Source organism: Syngnathoides biaculeatus, chromosome 2 (genome assembly GCF_019802595.1).
Source record: "Syngnathoides biaculeatus isolate LvHL_M chromosome 2, ASM1980259v1, whole genome shotgun sequence".
Classification (NCBI taxonomy): domain Eukaryota; kingdom Metazoa; phylum Chordata; class Actinopteri; order Syngnathiformes; family Syngnathidae; genus Syngnathoides; species Syngnathoides biaculeatus.
In genome coordinates, this window is record NC_084641.1 from 34,209,675 (window position 1) to 34,228,206 (window position 18,532).

Sequence of the window (18,532 nt, forward strand, 5' to 3'; positions counted from 1 at the left end):
CTGTCTGTACATTTATGAAGAAAAAAATGGTAGCTTTTTCATAAATTGCTTCAATGCAATAGACAATGAAAAATTCTGAAGTCTCAATACTTTCTGTACCAACTGTATCTCAGGCTTGTTCTTAATTTCAGTGAATCTTACAACTTTCAAAGTTCTATTGCATAGCACCTTCAAAGCTAAAAGCGAATAACTGATGATGCCACTCTTTTTCCATTGGAGGAAATTTGACTGCTCATTAACACTGATGACACAGCATCTTGCTGAAGGAAACTTTTACCTCTGTGTAACAGGCAGCAACAGAAGATGCACTGGAAGCTGTCCAGTGCTGAGAACTTTTCCCGCATGAGGCTGAAATTGATCCGTAACTACAACTTCGACCTTTATAGGGAGGCAAGTGCCCTGCGGGACAACCTTGGTAAGAGACAAAATCACAATCAAAATGTATTATTGATATTTTAACATCCGTTACAAATTCCAGGTGTTCATCAGCAGTTTGTCAACCCGGAATCTTTGTTGCTGGAGGCTGTAAAGCAGGTCAAAGTCACCAACCTTGAAGATGACATCTTAGAGTTGCCAGAGGACGACGTGGCGGCAGCAAACAACCAGTAAATAATTTCTGCAGTTGATATCACTGAAGCATTATTGGTCATCATAAGCCCAAGATTTTGCTAGCAGTTCCATCATGTTTTCCACGTCCTCCAGGATTGAAGCAGAGGAAGCAGGTCAAAAGGAGAAACTGATTCTATGGGAAGACTGTCAGCTGGTGACATTGGTCGACGTGGTACCCGGCCGTCTGGAACTCACGACCCAACACATCTATTTCTATGACAGCAGCCAAGAGAAGGAGGAAGGTGATTTTGGTTGTGTTTGTTTGTGTTGTAGTGTTACAATTTTAGCATGTGTATCACAGCCCACTGAATAAGCCCAATCATTCCTCAGTTTAATTGCCACCAAATAGTACAAGTTGAAATGCCCAAGATATTTCATTGATATTAATGCATAATGTATATATATATTACTTAAATAGTATCGGTATTACATTATTTAACACCAATCATGAATTAACCTCCATTTTTTACTGAAGGGGAGGGGCATGACTTTAAATGGCCACTAAGTCAGATCCGAGAGGTGCACCTACGGCGATATAATCTTCGACGCTCTGCTCTGGAGATCTTCCTTATTGACCAAACCAACTACTTTCTCAACTTCAAGAAAGAGGTAAGGGGCTTTCTGCTTCCTTGACCATTTCAGAGTTTCACCTTCTTATAAGTAGTAATTCAGTATTTGCTCTTTTCTTCAATTTACAGGCAAGAAATAAGGTATATGATCGCATGTTGCTATTGCGATCCTTCAGTCTGTATGGAACACGTTCTCCACAAGAGCTCCTTAAGGCCTCCGGACTAACACAGGTCAGCAACTGTATCAAGTTCTCATTAGTTAATCTAATAAATGGCATTACACTGGAAAAAAATATTTAAAATAGACCACTTCATCTGTATGTAGAAAACGATCTGGTTTAGAGCTGCCATGTCATCTGCTTTTTGGGTCAAATTTTCCACAGAAATGGGTCAACCGGGAGATTTCCAACTTTGACTACCTGATGCAACTCAACACAATTGCTGGCAGAACATACAATGACCTGGCTCAGTATCCAGTGGTATATTTCCTGATGAATACATGACCAGTGAAGAATCTGCTAGATGGTTTACCACACTTGTACCTTTGTTAATAGTTTCCCTGGGTTCTGGCAGACTACACCTCTGAGGAGCTGGACCTTTTGGATCCTCTGGTATTCAGGGATTTGTCAAAGCCAGTGGCAGTACAGAATAACCGCAATGCTAAGGCTGTTCGAGAAAAGTATGTTTCAACTATGTGTACTAAAGAGAGAGAAAGTGAGAGACAAAATGCGTCACTGTGAACTACTGGTTAACACATCCTCCTCACGGTGTTGAGGACTTAAATTCAAATCTGCAAATTTGCATGTTCTCCCTATGCCTGAGTGTGTTTTGTCCAGCAATTACAGTTTCTTCCTCTCTCTCAAGCACATGCTTGGTAGTTTAATTGAAGACTCTTAAATTGCCTGTTGGTGTGAATGGTAGTGTGAATTTTTTTGAGTTTTTTTTTTTTTTTTTTTTTTTTTTTTTTTTTTTTTGGTTTATATGTGCCCTGCGATTGTACTCTTACCTGATGATAGCTGTGATGGGGTCTGGCACCCCCGCAAGCCTTGTGAGGATAAGCAGCATGGAAGATACATTAATATATCTCCATTATATAGTATTATATACAATCACAAAAAAAGTATGTGAAACTTTTTGAAATACCTGGGTTTCTGCATAAATTAGTAAAATGTGATTTTATCTTTATCTAAGTCACAACAATAGAAAATCAGCCTGCTTAAACTAATACTACACGATACAGACATGACATGTTTTCATGTTTTTTTTGGCACACCACAGTTCCATTTGCAGTGCATGCTGGAAAACCTATGTGAACTTCTTGGCTAATGACTTCTCCAATAGCTTATCATAGTTGGGAGTCAGCCAATCTAGACTCCCATCAATGTGACAGGATTTGAGCTGTTGGTCAAAGCTGAGATGCCTTATGAAACACAATCACACAAAACCTTTGAATTTGCTATTCTCAAGCTACGTTTCCAAGCGTGAACCATTAGCATTTTAAAAAAAACTTTTGTGAAGGTGACAATGGTGACAAAACTGTCTCTAAAAGCCATGATGTTCTACAGTGCAACGTAATACAGTTGTCTATAAAAAGAGAAAATTCAGCACAGTTGCTATTCTTATTAGGAATACATGTCCTGTAACAATTACTGCAAGAGCAAAGTGCTCAATGCTGAATGAACTGAAGAACAATTTTGAGTTTAAGATACGGTGCCATGAAAAAGTATTTGCCCCCTTCCTGATTTTTTTTTTTTTTTTTGTATATCAGACACTGGTTTCAAACTATCAAATCAATTTTAATATCACTGAGTCAACGCACAGAAATATAAAATGCATTTTTCATATGATAATTCAATTTATTAAGCCACAAAAAAATCCAAAGCTTTCTGACCCTCTGTGAAAAGGTAATTGCTGTCTGAGCCTAATAACAGGTTGTGCAGCCTTCACAGCAATAACTGAAATCAAGCGTTTACGATAATTGGTGATGAGTATTTCACATCGCTCTGGAGGGATTTTGTCCCACACTTCTTTGCGGAATTCTTTAAACTCCACCATATTAGAGGGTTGTCTCGCATGAACTGTCCGTTTAAGGACATACCACAGCATCTCAATGTGATTTAAATCCGGACTTTAACTCGGCCACTCTAAAATCTTACTTTATTCATTTATTTGTAGCCATTCGGAGGTGGATTTGGTGGTGTGTTTCGGATCATTGTCCTGCTCCATGATCCAAGAGCGCTTGAGTGTGAGGGCACGAAGTGATGAGCAAACGTTCTCCTTCAGGACTTTTGGTATCCGGCAGAATTCATTGTTCGATCAATCACATCAAGTTTTCCTTGTCCTGAGGTAGCAAAGTAGCCCCAAACAGCCACACTGCCACCTCCCTGCTTCACTGTTGACATAATTTTCTTTTTATCAAATGCTGTGCCGTTTTTGTGGCACATGTAATGGGCCACACACTTTCCAAAAAGACTTAAGCGGGTTTGCTAAACAGGTTTTTTTTTTTCATTAACATTGCAGGGCGTGTCAGTTTTCTTTTTTAGTATGTCATGGGCCACAAAAAAGGGCTGCAAGCGGCCCCCAGGCCATAGTTTGGATGTCACACCACTGGTTTAAGCAAGACTGTTTGTCTATTTATATGAAGATAATTTTAGAACCAGTTAAAGCAGGAACATGGAAAGATGCAGTATTTTTTGAGTAATTGCAATACCCTAGTATTCCAATATTTTTTCTTGCATCTGTACATTGAAGCCCAATCCGTTTTACGTGTTTGTCAGGTACGAAAGTTTTGAGGACCCAACAGGAACCATCGACAAGTTCCACTATGGGACCCATTATTCGAGTGCAGCAGGTGTGATACACTACCTTATCAGAGTTGAGCCCTTCACCTCCCTACACATCCAACTGCAGAGCGGGCGGTAAGCAGGTCTGCTTAGTTGTCAGCATGGTACTTGTATTGTAAGGGCCATCTGTTGGAATTGACATGTTCCTACCAGTGTGGATAATCTTATGCCTGTTTCAGGTTTGATTGTGCCGACCGCCAGTTCCACTCCATTCCAGCAACATGGCTGACTCTCATGGACAACCCCAATGATGTCAAGGAGCTAATCCCTGAGTTCTTCTACTTCCCAGAGTTTCTTGAAAACCACAATGGTGAGGTTCTTCATGGACTCAGTCCAATTTGTAATACACACAGCTACAATAAAATAATGTAAGTTAAACTCCGTTATGCCCTGCTGTCACTCAGACTTTGACCTCGGTCGCCGGCAGATAACCAAAGAAAAAGTAAATAATGTAATTCTTCCCAAATGGGCGAAGTCCCCAGAGGACTTCATCTATAAACATCGCAAAGCCCTGGTGAGCTTTTGTTCTAGTTCATGTGCAAATCATGTTATTTATCATTTTGTCAAACAACAATGATAAATGGAATGGAATCTTGTGGCATTGCATTACAAAAGTATTTCAAGGCTTTATAACATTTCTGTGTCACTGTCACAGGAGTCTGAGTATGTGTCAGCACACCTTAATGAGTGGATTGATCTGATCTTTGGTTATAAGCAAAGGGGGCCTGCAGCAGTTGAGGCCCTCAATGTTTTCTACTACTGCACATATGAAGGTAAAGCATCCTGAGAGATTATCACTGTTGATTTCTGGTAGCATGTAATCAGACCACATAGAAATACACTGTTGTCTCATTATTTTATGCCAACTTGGCTTCACAGGGGCAGTTGATCTCGATGCTATCACAGATGAAAAGGAACGAAAGGCCCTGGAAGGCATGATCAGCAACTTTGGCCAGACACCCTGCCAGTTACTCAAGGTGCAGAAACACCAACTAGGATGCCGTGGCCCCCAAATATTGGTCATTAGGTCATCAGGGTTGTCGCAGAAATTGTCTCATTAGACCTTATTTATTTGATTATTAGAAATGTGCCTGTGTTCATCTGTCAATGGCACAACAATTAAATGCAGTTCATTAGATGAGAATGAATTGAAAAAAAAAATTGCGTCGCAAATAGTGGTCGGACTCACAGGCTACAGCTACTCTACATCACTCACTAAAATGAGTGAGTTCTCTAACGTATCTGTACAGAAAAATGTTTAGTTTTGTTTTAAAAGCTTATTTTAAAGGCCCACTGTCATAAAATGCATGATTTTTGTTATGTTATTATTGAAAAAACGGCAGCCATCATGGACCCATGTGTTTTTTTCACCACAAAACATGATTTTGATACATACAGCTCTTTGTAACTCCCACCATGAAAATCCTCTCGAGGGATTTGTTTTCAAAAAGAAGCAGGAAGTGACATACATGGCAGGACCGCCCTCAAGTGGACTCGTTTGTTTCTATTAGTTTTACCTCCCGGAAGGAAGCTCGTTGTTCCTTCGTATTAGCCAAAACTCTGGCTCGTTGCATTGCTGGACATTGCTTGAACACTCGGGAGGTTGGATTTACCCTTCATAAGTTTGCGAGAGACGTGGTTCATCATAAAAAATTGATTGCACAGGTGCAATGGACGAGAGCTTCGTGGGTCCCAAATAACAGGTGTATACAGATACTAAAAAAAATAATAGTTTGGGGCGGACCACGTAATCGGTCTCTCATAACGTAACAAAAGATTCGGGTACGTACGACAGGCATGCTAAATGTATTGATGTGCGCACCGGACGGCGTCGGGCACGCTGGTGAGGCGACGCAGCAGCCTTCGCAGAGGGCGGGAGCTTTGAAGAACGCTGCCACGTGCGATGAAAATGCCGTGAAACGCCCAGGCTCGACGGTGTTGTTCATCGCCGACGTCCGCGATGAACAACACCGGAAAGCAGCCCGGCTCGGCTCCGTGATAAGCCACCTCGGCGCCGAAAATGAGCCACCCTGGCCGAGGCACCGCGTCCACCGGTCACGGCTTCAGCGAAGGGTGTGCGTCGGGCTCGGGGACGGCAGCGGCTCTGAAGAACGCTGCCGACAACGCTGTAAAGCGCTCCGTCTCGACAGTGTTGTCGATGGCTATGAACAACGCCGTAAAGCGGCCCAGCTTGGCGACATAATAAGCCACCTCGGCGCCGGGGGGGCTTGTCGCAGCCGGCCGCCGGCCAGTAATGAGCCACCCTGGTCGGCTGCGACGAGCTGCGATGCCCGACCGGGGTGGCTCATCTCCGCCGCGGAAGTGGATCGGACGGGGAGGCGGTTTGGCCGTGATCGATATCATCTGAATATGGCTCGAAACAATAGGGTAATATTGCCCCGGTAACTTCACTCGGTTGTGTGATGTTCTCTTCTTCGAAAAGAGCTTCCGTGTCAGAAGGGGCGGGTTCGTCTCCCATAGTAGGGTCCAGAGCGTGTTCTCAATGATTAATGTCCAGGGACAGGCCAATATGGCGACCACTTGGATGTCGTCGAAGGACACTTCTGCAACTTTGCGTATGGATGACGCGCTCTCCACTCATATTTATTTTTTCGTATAGACGTTGACGTGAATAATGCTATATGTATTTTTCATTACAATATCTATTTTAGAATGTTTATAGGGATGACATTTAAGTTTGCCAATGATCATTTCGATGATACAGAGGAGTCATAGGAGAAAGTTTTGTGGTCAGATGAGACCAAAATGGAACTTTTTGGTCATAATGCCACGAACTGTGTTTTGAGGAAGACGAATCATGAGTTCCATCCCAAGAACACCACCCCTACTGTGAAGCATGGGGGTTGTAGCATCATGCTTTGGGGGTGTTTTTCTGCACAGGACGACTGCACTGTATTAAGGAGAGGGTGACTGTGGCGATGTATCGTGAGATTTTGGGGAACAACTTCTTTCCCTCAGTCAGAGCATTGAAGATGGGTCGTGGCTGGGTCTTTCAACATGACAATGACCCGAAGCACACAGCCAGGAAAACCAAGGAGTGGCTCCGTAAGAAGCATATCAAGGTTCTGGCGTGGCCTAGCCAGTCTCCAGACCTAAACCCAACAGAAAATCTTTGGAGGGAGCTGAAACTCTGTGTTTCTCAGCGACAGGCCAGAAACCTGTCTGATCTAGAGAAGATCTGTGTGGAGGAGTGGGACAAAATCCCTCCTGCAGTGTGTGCAAACTGGGTGAACTCGTACAGGAAACGTTTGACCTCTGTAATTGCAAGCAAAGGCTACTCTACCAAATATTAACATTAGTTTTCTCAGGTGTTCAAATACTTATTTGCAACTGTATCACATAAATAAATTGTTGAAAAAAATCATACATTATGATTTCCTGATTTTTCTTTTTCGATTATCTCTCACAGTGGACATGCACCAACGATGAACATTTCAGGCCCCTCCATGATTTCTCAGTGAGAGAACTTGCAATATAGCAGGGTCAAATACTTCAAGTACTTATTTTCTTCACTGTTATTGTATTTGGTAAACCGCACGATTCATCACTTTAAACTGCTCCCTTGTTAACACACTGTCTCTATATAGATTTTACATCTTCCACATCTTTTCGGGAATAGTTCCTATAAACAGAAATGTCTCTTCTTCTTTGTTCTGTATGTTTTACCAGGGCAGCACCGACTGCCGGAAAAAAATTCCTTGCGGGTTTTTAAACACTTGGCCAATAAACCTGATTCTGATTCACATGATTTTTATTTTCACTGCATTTTTCTGTGTTTGCGTGTGTGTGCATGCATGTGTGTGTGTGTATGTGTGTGACTAGGAGCCCCATCCAATTCGTCTTTCTCAGGAGGAAGTTGAGAAGCGGAAGGCGCAGCAAGACTTGTGTCCTCTGGTCATCTTTGAACACCTTAACAACCTGAAGTCTTTCTTTGTGGAGGTTTGACCTGTCTGCTACCTTCTTCATGTAACATTGAGTGTTATATGTACCTTGTCTCACATTGATATCCCCGCCATGTTGCTTATAGGGCATCAGCGACAACGTACCACTGATTAAAGCTATCGTTCCAAAGAATCAGTCCCACTCTTTCATCAGTCAAGGGAGTCCTGACACTATGGTTAGGGTTACAGATTTCTGCTTCTCTCATGCCACATTAGATTTGATAATGATTCTTGTTAGACCAGAATATTTCAGAAATTTTTTGAATGAATTCACTGCAGACTGTGAAATCTTCCCTGTGCATGTTTTTGTAAGGTAACAGTAAGTCAAAATTGTCTGTTTGGGACCCATGGATGGCTGCCTTACAATAAGAATATCTCCAACTACTTCACCTTCATTAAGGACCCCACAGTGTCCAATACCAAGTGAGAATACCGCACCCGTTGCAAGCTCGCATGCATCCAAAGGGTCGATTTTTGACTTGAGGCCAATACTTCTCACCAAGTCCATGTACTATCCCTTGCCTGCAGGACACAGCGTTTTCTGTCAGGACCTTTTGCTCCCGGTGAGGAGGTAACAACTGGGCTGTTTGTGATCTCTCACGATGGAAAGTTGCTCTTCAGTGGTGGCCACTGGGACAACAGCCTCCGAGTCACCTCACTTGTTAAGGGCAAGACTGTCGGGCAGCACATTCGACACATGGGTAATTAATTACATTGTAGACATAAGCTACATTCACACTGCAGAGCATGATGCCCAATTCAGATTTTTCCTTTTACATAGTTGGTTGTTTATTGGGTTCTTTTTTTTTTTTTTTTTTTGGGGGGGGGGGTTGGGGCTAGTATTTTAGCTTTTTACAGAAACAATTGTGACTAATGGGGGCAGAATGGGTCTGTCACATCACACACATGCTCACGAAACAAGACATATTGCAAATACATACCAACTCGAGGCAGCAATTTTTACATAAATATGGCCACTCGCGTATGTCTCTTCAAGACACATTTGTGGCAATTTTACAGATTTTGTGCAACCAGAGCCAACATTTTCTTTTATTCGTCAGTTATAAAGCATTTTCTTTTTACCGTTGACTGTTTTCTACTGTCCACCACTGCTTTTGTTGTGTATATTTTGTTGAACAATTGTGACAAGTAGTTGCCTTGTGACGATATTGGATGAGCATGACGGACACAATCCCATTTATATCCACATATAAAAGAGGCCTGTGTCAGACGTGGAAAAAAATGGAATTCAACTGTTCAAATTGACGAGAAAAATCTGATTTTTGAAAATGAACATGAACATTTGAAACATGAAAATCTGACTTGTCACATTGGGCAAAAAAAATTGGAATTGACCTTAAACTATAAAGGTAGCCATCCATCCATTTTCTGAGTTGCTTATCCTCACAAGGGTCGCGGGAGTGCTGCAGCCTATCCTAGCTGTCAACGGGCAGGTGGCGGGGTACACCCTGAACCAGTCGCCAGCCAATCGCAGGGCACATGGAGACAGACAAGAGTCACACTCACAATCACACCTACCGACAATTTAGAGTGTCCAATGAATACATTTTTTTAGGATTGTGGAGGAAACCTGAGTTCTGGGAGAAAACCCACACAAGCACGGGGAGATCATGCAAACTCCACACAGGCAGGGCCCAGGATTTGAACCCCAGCCCTCGTAATTGTGAGGCCAATGCTCTAGAGCTGCACCACCGAGCCGCCCCATTGCCATCCATGCTATGGAAAAATATCAAGTCTACCCTCCTTTCCAGTTCCTCTGGAAATACTTACTACAAGAGTTTGCCACATCTGCTTCACAGTTCTGAGGCCGCAGGTTCAAATCCGGCCACGCTTTTGTGGAGTTTGCTTGTTCTCCCCATCCCTGTGAGTTTTCTCTGGGTACTCCGGTTTCCTCCGCTATCCCAAAACATGTGTGCTAGGTTAATTGAAGACTCTAAAGTGTCCTTAAATGTAAGTGTGAGTGCAAATGGCTTGCGACCAGTCAGCTAGGATCGGCTCCAGCACACCTACAACCTTGGTGAGGGTAAGTGGTTTGCAAAATTGATGGATGATGTAATTTATATTGAATACTGAAAACTGTGTTATCCATATCCACTCTGGTAGGGCTTTTTAAAGAGGTGTTTTATTAACTGTTTCCAACCTGTGTGCTTTGTCCTGTATCCTATATCTCCTCCAGATATTGTAACCTGCCTGTCAACAGACCACTGCAGCATCCACCTCATCTCTGGTTCCAGAGACACCACCTGCATGGTGTGGCAGGTTCTACAGCAGGTAAGAGCCTTATTGGGCCTATCTAGTCACTTAATATAGCTACAGTGCCTTGTGAAAGTATTCGGCCCCCTTGAACTTTCCAACATTTTGCCACATTTCAAGGTTTAAACATAAAGATATACAATGTTATTGTTTTATCAAGAATCAACAAGTGAGACACAATCGTGAAGTGGGACAAAATTTATTGAATATTTTAAACTTTTTTAACAAATAAAAACCTGCAAAGTGGGGCGTGCAATATTATTTGGCCCCCTTGCAATAATACTTTGTAGCACCACCTTTTGCTGCAATTACAGCTGCAAGTCACTTGGAGTATGTCTCTATCGGTTTGGCACATGGAGAGACTGAAATTCTTGCCCTATTCCTTGCAAAACAGCTCGAGATCAGTGAGTTTGGATGGAGAGCGTTTGTGAACAGCAGTCTTCAGCTATGCTGTCAGATTCTCGATTGGATTCAGGTCTGGACTTTGACTTGGCCATTCTCACACCTGGATACGTTTATTTGTGAACCGTTCCATTGTAGATGTTTGTAGATGTTTTGGATCATTGTCCTGTTGGAACATAAAGCTCCGTCCCAGTCTCAGGTCTTTTGCCGACTCCAACAGGTTTTCTTCCAGAATGGTCCTGGATTTGGCTCCATTCATCTTCCCATCAATTTTAACCATCTTCCCTGTCCCTGCTGAAGCAAAGCAGCCCCAAACCATAAGGCTGCCACCACCGTGTTTGACAGTGGGGATGGTGTGTTCAGGGTGATGAGCTGTGTAGCTTTTACGCCAAACATATCGTTTTGCATTCTAGCCAAAAAGTTCAGTTTTGATTTCATCTGACCAGACCACCTTCTTCCACATTTGGTGTGTTTCCTAGGTGGCTTGTAGCAAAGTTTAAACCAGACTTTTTATGGATATCTTTGAGAAATGGCTTTCTTCTTGCCACTCTTCCATAAAGGCCAGATTTGTGCAGTGTATGATTGATTGTTGTCCTATGGACAGACTCTCCCACCTCAGCTGTAGAGCTCTGCAGTTCATCCAGAGTGATCATGGGCCTCTTGGCTGCATCTCTGATCAGTCTTCTCCTTGTTCGAGGTGAACGTTTGGAGGGACGACCGGGTCTTGGTAGATTTGCAGTGGTCTGATACTCTTTCCATTTCAATGTGATTGCTTGCACAGTGCTCCTTGAGATGTTTAAAGCTTGGGAAATCTTTTTGGATCCAAATCCGGCTTTAAACTTCTCCACAACAGTATCTCGGACCTGTCTGGTGTGTTAGGGTCTTCATAAGGGCCTCTGCACTTTAAACAGAACCCTGAGACTATCACAGAGTAGGTGCATTTATACGGAGACTTGATTACACACAGGTGGATTCTATTTATCATCATCAGTCAACATTGGATCATCCTCACTGAACTTCTGGACTGAGTTTGCTGCACTGAAAGTAAAGGGGGATAAATAATATTGCACACCCCACTTTTCAGGTTGTTATTTGTTAAAAAAGTTTAAAATATCCAATAAATTTTGTTCCACTTCACGATTGTGTCCCAGTTGTTGTTGATTCTTGTATTGATTTTTTTTTATATGATTTTGTATCTTTATGTTTGAAGCCTGAAATGTGGAGAAAGGTTGAAAAATTTAAGGAGGCCGATTACTTTCACGAGGTACTGTAGTTAGTCAAACACTACATACTGCGGTTTTCAACTGTTAGAGATTCTGCCATCTGGAAGGTGGTAGAGATGCGCAAAACCAAGGACCAACAGACTGAGCAGTTTTTTTTTCTGAGAAGCATCACCACCTTGAACTCTCTCTCTAACGCTCTCTAAATCGGAAGGCACGCTGATTTCAACATCTTGTCCAATACATTTTATGCTGTCTGTTTTACACATCTATTTTTATTTTTATGTATGCACTAATAAGGAGACGTTCTCCTCTTTCATTGTACAGTAAATAAATACAAAAAATAATATGGCTATTCCTGCAACATGTTTGACGATGAAAATGATCATCAGTGTAATGATGCAGACTAATCATATATTACGAAGGGCATTCTTCAGCAATTGTAGCAGGTGTAGAAACATAATAAGTTCACCCATGACTGTACTACAAGAGATTTTGAAATGTTTTGTTCTGACCTCTCTCCTGCAGGGGGGTGCTCCAGTAGGTTTACATCCCAAACCTGTTCAGGTGTTATATGGCCACATTGATGAGGTGGTCAGTGTCAGTATCAGCACAGAACTGGACATGGCTGTGTCTGGAGCACGGGTGAGAGTTGGGACACAAGCTGTAATGTCAGACTAAATTTCACCCTGGTAAATATCATCTAATCCAAATTGTGCTTTTGCGAGCACATTCAATTTAATATGTTGTGTGTAAGTAATTGTACAGTACTTTAGTACTTCCAATATCTCTTGCAATGTATGAAATTACGAAGGCAGTTAGTGTCAGGTACCAGTGGTACGGGGTCAGAACCAAATGCAGGACTTCCAGGCAACGGCATAGTGTTCAGAGTGATTTTATTCCAGAAACATAGTCATACACGGTGTAGCAGTCCAACAAGGCTGAGGCACAATATCACTAACTAAAGGCAGGATCCAAAAACGTGAAATGATGTCCGATGACTATGACACAAACTAAGACTTGAGAAGACGTGGATAAACAAAAGGGCACAGATTCCTTGTGACAAAGAAAGCTCAACACTAAACTGGCAACTCATGCACAGTAGTGGAGAATCCAACATGCAGTAAATGCAATGCAACAAACTGACAAATGCCAGTGACAAAACTCCAACTTAAATCCATTGTCTAATCACGGTGCCTCATGTGAAGCAGCTGTGACCGGCGCCTTTCTTGGCCGTGGTCCAGCCTTGTACCTGACAGTAAGTGGCTGACATGACTCATAAAGTTAACTGAAAACACTGTCATAGAACTGCTTACATAATTATTCTTGGTCACCTCACATTTCTACATGATAACTTATAGCCCGGCAAAAATTCAAATGTAAAAAAAGAAAGAAAATGGCTATGCTAATGACATGCCCACTGAGCTATTTGTATCAGTTTAGGCACTGGTTTGGACTGGGAACCACCAGGAACAAGATGTCAGACGTCCAGAAATAAAGAAAATGTAAAGAAATTACTCCATAAACAAGACTTCAAAGGATTACAGGAATCTTCCCTTTTTATATATGTTCTTGTTATTTTTGCAATTCAACTGCTTCTTGTCAAATATAGAGAGTATCTTTCTCTACAACTTATCAGAAGCAAAAGAAAGAACTTTGGGGAAGAAAGAACAACAGCATCATCTGCTTCAGTTTATTTTATCAAATTACCTTCGCTCATATAGAATGTTTTGGTATTGCTCCGTCCCCCCACCCCTCCCAGCATCCAGCAAAATGTTATTTCCTGTAAGCTTTAATAGCCCATTACCTGTGACCACACTGATGTCCACAGGGCAAATGAGAATTGGTGTAGGTGTGCGAGCCTGATGCTTTTGACTATATTTCAGTGTTTTGTTTCCTATGTAATTATCAAAAAGTATTAAATTTGATTTAATAAATATCCAGGTATGGAAAATGGTTACTATTGTATGAATAAATATTGTTTCAGAGACTGCCACAACAAGTCCATTTTCTAAAACAAATAATTATGATTATCTAAAAAAAAATTCTGTCAGACCACACAGTAGTTTTGGTAAATACTTGATCATGATTGACTCAGAAAAGTCCACTAATATACAATCAGCTGATAACGTACACCCTTCAAATGTTTCAAGAATTCCCTGTCTAAAAAGTTACAGCATCGTTCCAAATGAATGTGCCGCACCCTACACTATTAGATTATATGAGCAAACGGGGGAACCTGACACAGACTTTGTGATAAGTAAATGTGAAGTACTCCGTAGAGGAAAAATATCTAATTTAAAACAATGAGTGATTTAATTACATTACATTATTTGGTGATTTGAACACCTTTCAATTGATGCTGCTAAGAAATTAGGGGTGGAAGGGTTGAGCAAAAGCACTCTAAAATTTAAATCAACTGACAGACGAGATAGATGAAATCAAAGTGAAGACGATAACAAAAGAGGTGATTAGAATGTTGAGACACGTCCTGATGTAAAAAGAAAACTGTGATAAATATGAACTGAACGCTTATCTGGAGTATGGAATTTTGACATTTCAAATATGTAGGAAACCTCAATTCCTTTCTGTGTTCATTAGGATGGGGTAGTAATCATCCACACAGTGCGCAGAGGTCAGTATGTGCGCAGCTTGCGACCACCGTGTGACAGCTCCTTGCCCCTGTCTATCCTCCACCTGGCCATCTCCTGGGAGGGTCACCTGCTGGTCCACACCTGCCTGGAGGGCAAGGCAACACTAAAAGTGAATATATTGCTTTAGTAAACATTTTATCCCCAAAAATCAACCTAGAAGGGTAGGTAATTTGCCTACTTTTAAATGGATTGACGTTTTGTGTTCTTGTTACAGGATAAAAACACCCTACACCTTTACTCTGTTAATGGGAAGCACCTTTGCAGTGAACCTCTGAAGGAGCAGATGACAGACATGTGCGTTTCTGGAGAGTTTGTCGTTATCGGCAGCGAGCAGGGAAACTTGTCCATTCGAGACCTGTACAGGTAAGCCTAAAATTGATCACATTAATCGTACACAGGAATACAAGCAACTTTAGATTTGTTCTGATGCTGTCACAATTTTCCAACAGGTAGTACAGTAGGTCCTCCCACATTTGCAGTTCGACACCAGCAGCATATCCCTGCTGATTCGAGAAATTGGGGGGTTAACCTCTGTAAAACCTGAACACACTAAAACACGTTCCCATAACATTGCAATCATTTGATAAAATCAAAAATGCCTACCAGTACAGCTGCCTTCAGTACGTGCTCTTTGGTATTGTTTACGTTTGTGTGTTTTTCGGTCGTCTCCGGACTCAAGCACACAAGAAATGACTTGCTTAACCATCAGAGTCTTCTCCGGACTTTTTTCCGACATCTCTCGCCAATTCGCTGAATCTATTCCCGGAGACGGCGCAGTGGCTCGTATATCAATTCACAAGTTCAACTCCGCAGAAGGGGACACAGACTGCCGCTTCTGTCAATTCAGCCAACAAAATCGATGAACTTCAACATCTAATCAAGACCTGCACAGACTGGAAGTTCTGCTACGCTGTGCTTCATGGAGACTTGGCTTTTTTGAAATCGAGAGGCGGTGGAATATGCTTCTATATCAATAAGAAATGGTGCACGCACATTGCACAGCTCAACACACATTGCAGCCTCATGACTCACCACATGAGTTCGCTTCTTTCATTCTCTTAGGTGTTTACATTCTGCCCCAAGATAGCATGAACGCAGCACTGCTAACTCTCCCCAAGCAGGTAAATGAGATTGAGGAAAAAACACCCAGAATCACCCCTCATTATCCTAGGAGATTTGAAAACAGCTAAACTTAACCACGACCTCACTATATACAAGCAGCGTGTAAAACGTCCAACGAGGGAAAATAACACTTAAGTCCGCTCCTATACCACAATTAAACACATATCGCGCAATTCTCCCTGCTCTCTTAGGCTCATCTTATCACTGCTTAATGTCCTTAATACCTACATACAGGCAAGTACTTAAGTACGCAAAGCCTTTGGTAAAATCAGTTAAAAGATGGCCCAATGAGGCAAAATTATAACTTCAAACCTAAAGAGGTCGCATATCGTAGTGGGGATAGGGTCCTCTACAATCACACTAGAAACCAGATGACTAAAGAAATTAACATTGCAAAGAGAGATTATGCTGCTAAACTGGAAAAACATCTTGGCACTAATGACTCCAAATCAGTCTGGCACGGATTACAATCCCTCACTAATTACAAGCGACACTCCCCCAGAAGAAGAACATAATAGTGGGCTAGCCAACAACCTCAATAGCTTTTACTACAGATTTGAAAAGGCCACTTTCACTCCATAAACCCACCAAGCCGCACCACTGTCCACTCCTCCATTTAACATTCAAAAGGGACATTAGGCAGATCATCAAACAACAAAAGAGCAACAAATTGCCAGGCCCAGACTTTGTGTCCCCATCCTGCCTCAAAGTCTGCGCAGACCAACTTGGTCCTGTCTACACAAAGATCTTCAACAGGTCTCTAGAACTGTGTGAAGTACCAACCTGCTTCAAACGCTCCACCATAATAACGGTCCCAAAAAACACAGCAGTCTCAGGTCTTAATGATTATAGGCCTGTTGCCTTGATATCTGTGGTCATGAAATCCTTCGAATGCCCTGTGCTGGACCACCTCAATTTGCATCACAGGTCCCCAGCTGGACCCACTGCGGTTTGCCTATCGAGCTAGCAGGTCTGCAGATGATGCCATCAACGTGGGTCTGCACTTCATCCTTGAATATCTTGACAGCGAGGGTATGCAAGGATCCTATTTGTGGACTTCAGCTCTGTGTTTGACACCATCATTCTTGAACTCCTCTCCTCTAAGCTTCTCCAGTTCAGCGTCTCTCCTGCAATCTCTCATAGAATTTACAACTTCCTGACGAGCAGGACACAGCAGGTGAGGCTGAAGAACGCCACCTCATCCACGGACACTTATCAGCACCGAAGCACCCCAAGGTTGTGTCCTTCTCTGCTCATCTCGCTCTACACAAACGACAGCACTTCAAGGCACCTGGCTTTCAAACTCCTGAATTTCACAGATGACACTTCAGTCATCGGCCTCATCAAAGACGGTGACAAATCTGTGTAACGACAGGAAGTGGCGAGACTGGAGCTTTGGTGTGGCCAACACAACCTGGCGTTGAACACTCTAAAGACTGTAGAAATGATTGTGGACTTCAGGAGGCATCCTTCACACCTGCCCCTCGTGTTGTCCAGCTGTCTTGTGTCAACCGTCGAGACCTTCAAATTATTGGTAATCACATTCTCACAGGACCCGAAGTGGGAGAAGAACATCAACTCCATCCTCAAAAAAGTCCAGCAAAGGATGTACTTCTTGTGGCTTCTGAGGCAGCACGGACTGTCATAAGAGCTACTGAGGCAGTTCTACACAGCGGTCATCGAATCAGTACTGTGTACCTCCATCACAGTCGGGTTTGGGCCTGCCACAAAAAAGGACGAACTCCGACTGCAACGTGACAATCAAAACCACTGAACGGCTTGTCGGCACCACCCTACCCACCCTTGAACACTTGGATCCCACTCAAACTAGGACCAGAACAGGCTGGATCCTTTCAGACCCTCCACATCCTGGCCACCAGCTCTCCCAGCTCCTTCCATCGGGTAGGCGCTACCAATCAATGCTAATCAAAACTAGCAGGCCTTCAAACAATGTTTTTTGCAATTAGGTCATTATTTTCTTGATCAGCCAACCAACTATTTTCTCCCTTGCGCCGTTGTTGGGAGACACCCTCACACCCCGCTGGTCCAATCAGTATTAGTAGTAGTATTATATACTGTGGACTATTGCAAGGCTTGCCTCTTTAAACTGCTTCCTTTGCACAATTGTCATTGCACTGGTCTATAACTGCGAACCACAAACGGGTAAGGGCACTCTGTACAAGCTTAACATAATGTGGGGTGTTGACACACTCTAAATGCTCGAAGACTGCATCTTTGGACAACTGAGATTCTTATAAAATAATTCCCTGTTAATTTAATGTCTTTTGTTCTTGTTAATTTGTTTGTTCTTCTCCATATTCAACACGAATGTCGTTCCAATGCTGCACCGACTGCTGGAGACAAATTCCTTCTGTCTTGTTACATAAAAACAAAAACAAAAAAAATGAATTGATGGAATTTTTGCCGATTTATTAAAAAGGAAAAACTGAAATATCACACAGTCGTACTTATTCAGACCATTTGCTGTTACACTCATATATGTAACTCGGGTGCTGTCCATTTCTTCTTATCATCATTGTGAGCTGGTACTACACTTTCGCTGTATTTGATTACACATGATTGGATATGAGCTGCAAATGGCTGAAATATAACGAGTGAAAATTTAACGGGGTCTGAATACTTTCCGTATCCCTGATACAATCAAGTGAAAACTCTTGTGGCTCTCTGCAGTTTATCGCCATGTGCGGAGCCCATGGCCATGCGGGTTCCTGTGCGCTGTGTATCGGTCACCAAGGAGCAAAGTCATATCCTAGTGGGCCTGCAAGATGGCAAGCTGATCATCGTGGGCGTGGGCAAACCGGCCGAGGTAAAGAACTCCCTGAGGAACTACATCGCTCAGAGCCTGGAGGGATCGCC

At 42.5% G+C, this 18,532-nt stretch overlaps 1 protein-coding gene across 7 annotated transcripts in view; it reads left to right on the forward strand.

Annotated features, from left to right (window-relative positions):
* The window catches only part of nbeal1 (neurobeachin-like 1), an 87,169-nt gene that overhangs the window by 66,062 nt on the left and 2,575 nt on the right, over positions 1-18,532 (forward strand). For all 7 annotated transcript variants that reach the window (XM_061802107.1, XM_061802152.1, XM_061802135.1 and 4 more), the window contains 21 exons: positions 291-415; positions 479-605; positions 703-851; positions 1,085-1,218; positions 1,308-1,409; positions 1,562-1,657; positions 1,733-1,857; positions 3,956-4,096; positions 4,201-4,331; positions 4,426-4,535; positions 4,677-4,794; positions 4,901-4,998; positions 7,865-7,981; positions 8,070-8,159; positions 8,297-8,406; positions 8,512-8,684; positions 10,181-10,275; positions 12,408-12,524; positions 14,481-14,642; positions 14,748-14,896; positions 18,347-18,482. In XM_061802107.1, coding sequence (XP_061658091.1) covers positions 291-415; positions 479-605; positions 703-851; positions 1,085-1,218; positions 1,308-1,409; positions 1,562-1,657; positions 1,733-1,857; positions 3,956-4,096; positions 4,201-4,331; positions 4,426-4,535; positions 4,677-4,794; positions 4,901-4,998; positions 7,865-7,981; positions 8,070-8,159; positions 8,297-8,406; positions 8,512-8,684; positions 10,181-10,275; positions 12,408-12,524; positions 14,481-14,642; positions 14,748-14,896; positions 18,347-18,482 — 2,605 coding nt within the window. The remainder of the gene's footprint in view (positions 1-290; positions 416-478; positions 606-702; positions 852-1,084; positions 1,219-1,307; positions 1,410-1,561; positions 1,658-1,732; positions 1,858-3,955; positions 4,097-4,200; positions 4,332-4,425; positions 4,536-4,676; positions 4,795-4,900; positions 4,999-7,864; positions 7,982-8,069; positions 8,160-8,296; positions 8,407-8,511; positions 8,685-10,180; positions 10,276-12,407; positions 12,525-14,480; positions 14,643-14,747; positions 14,897-18,346; positions 18,483-18,532) is intronic.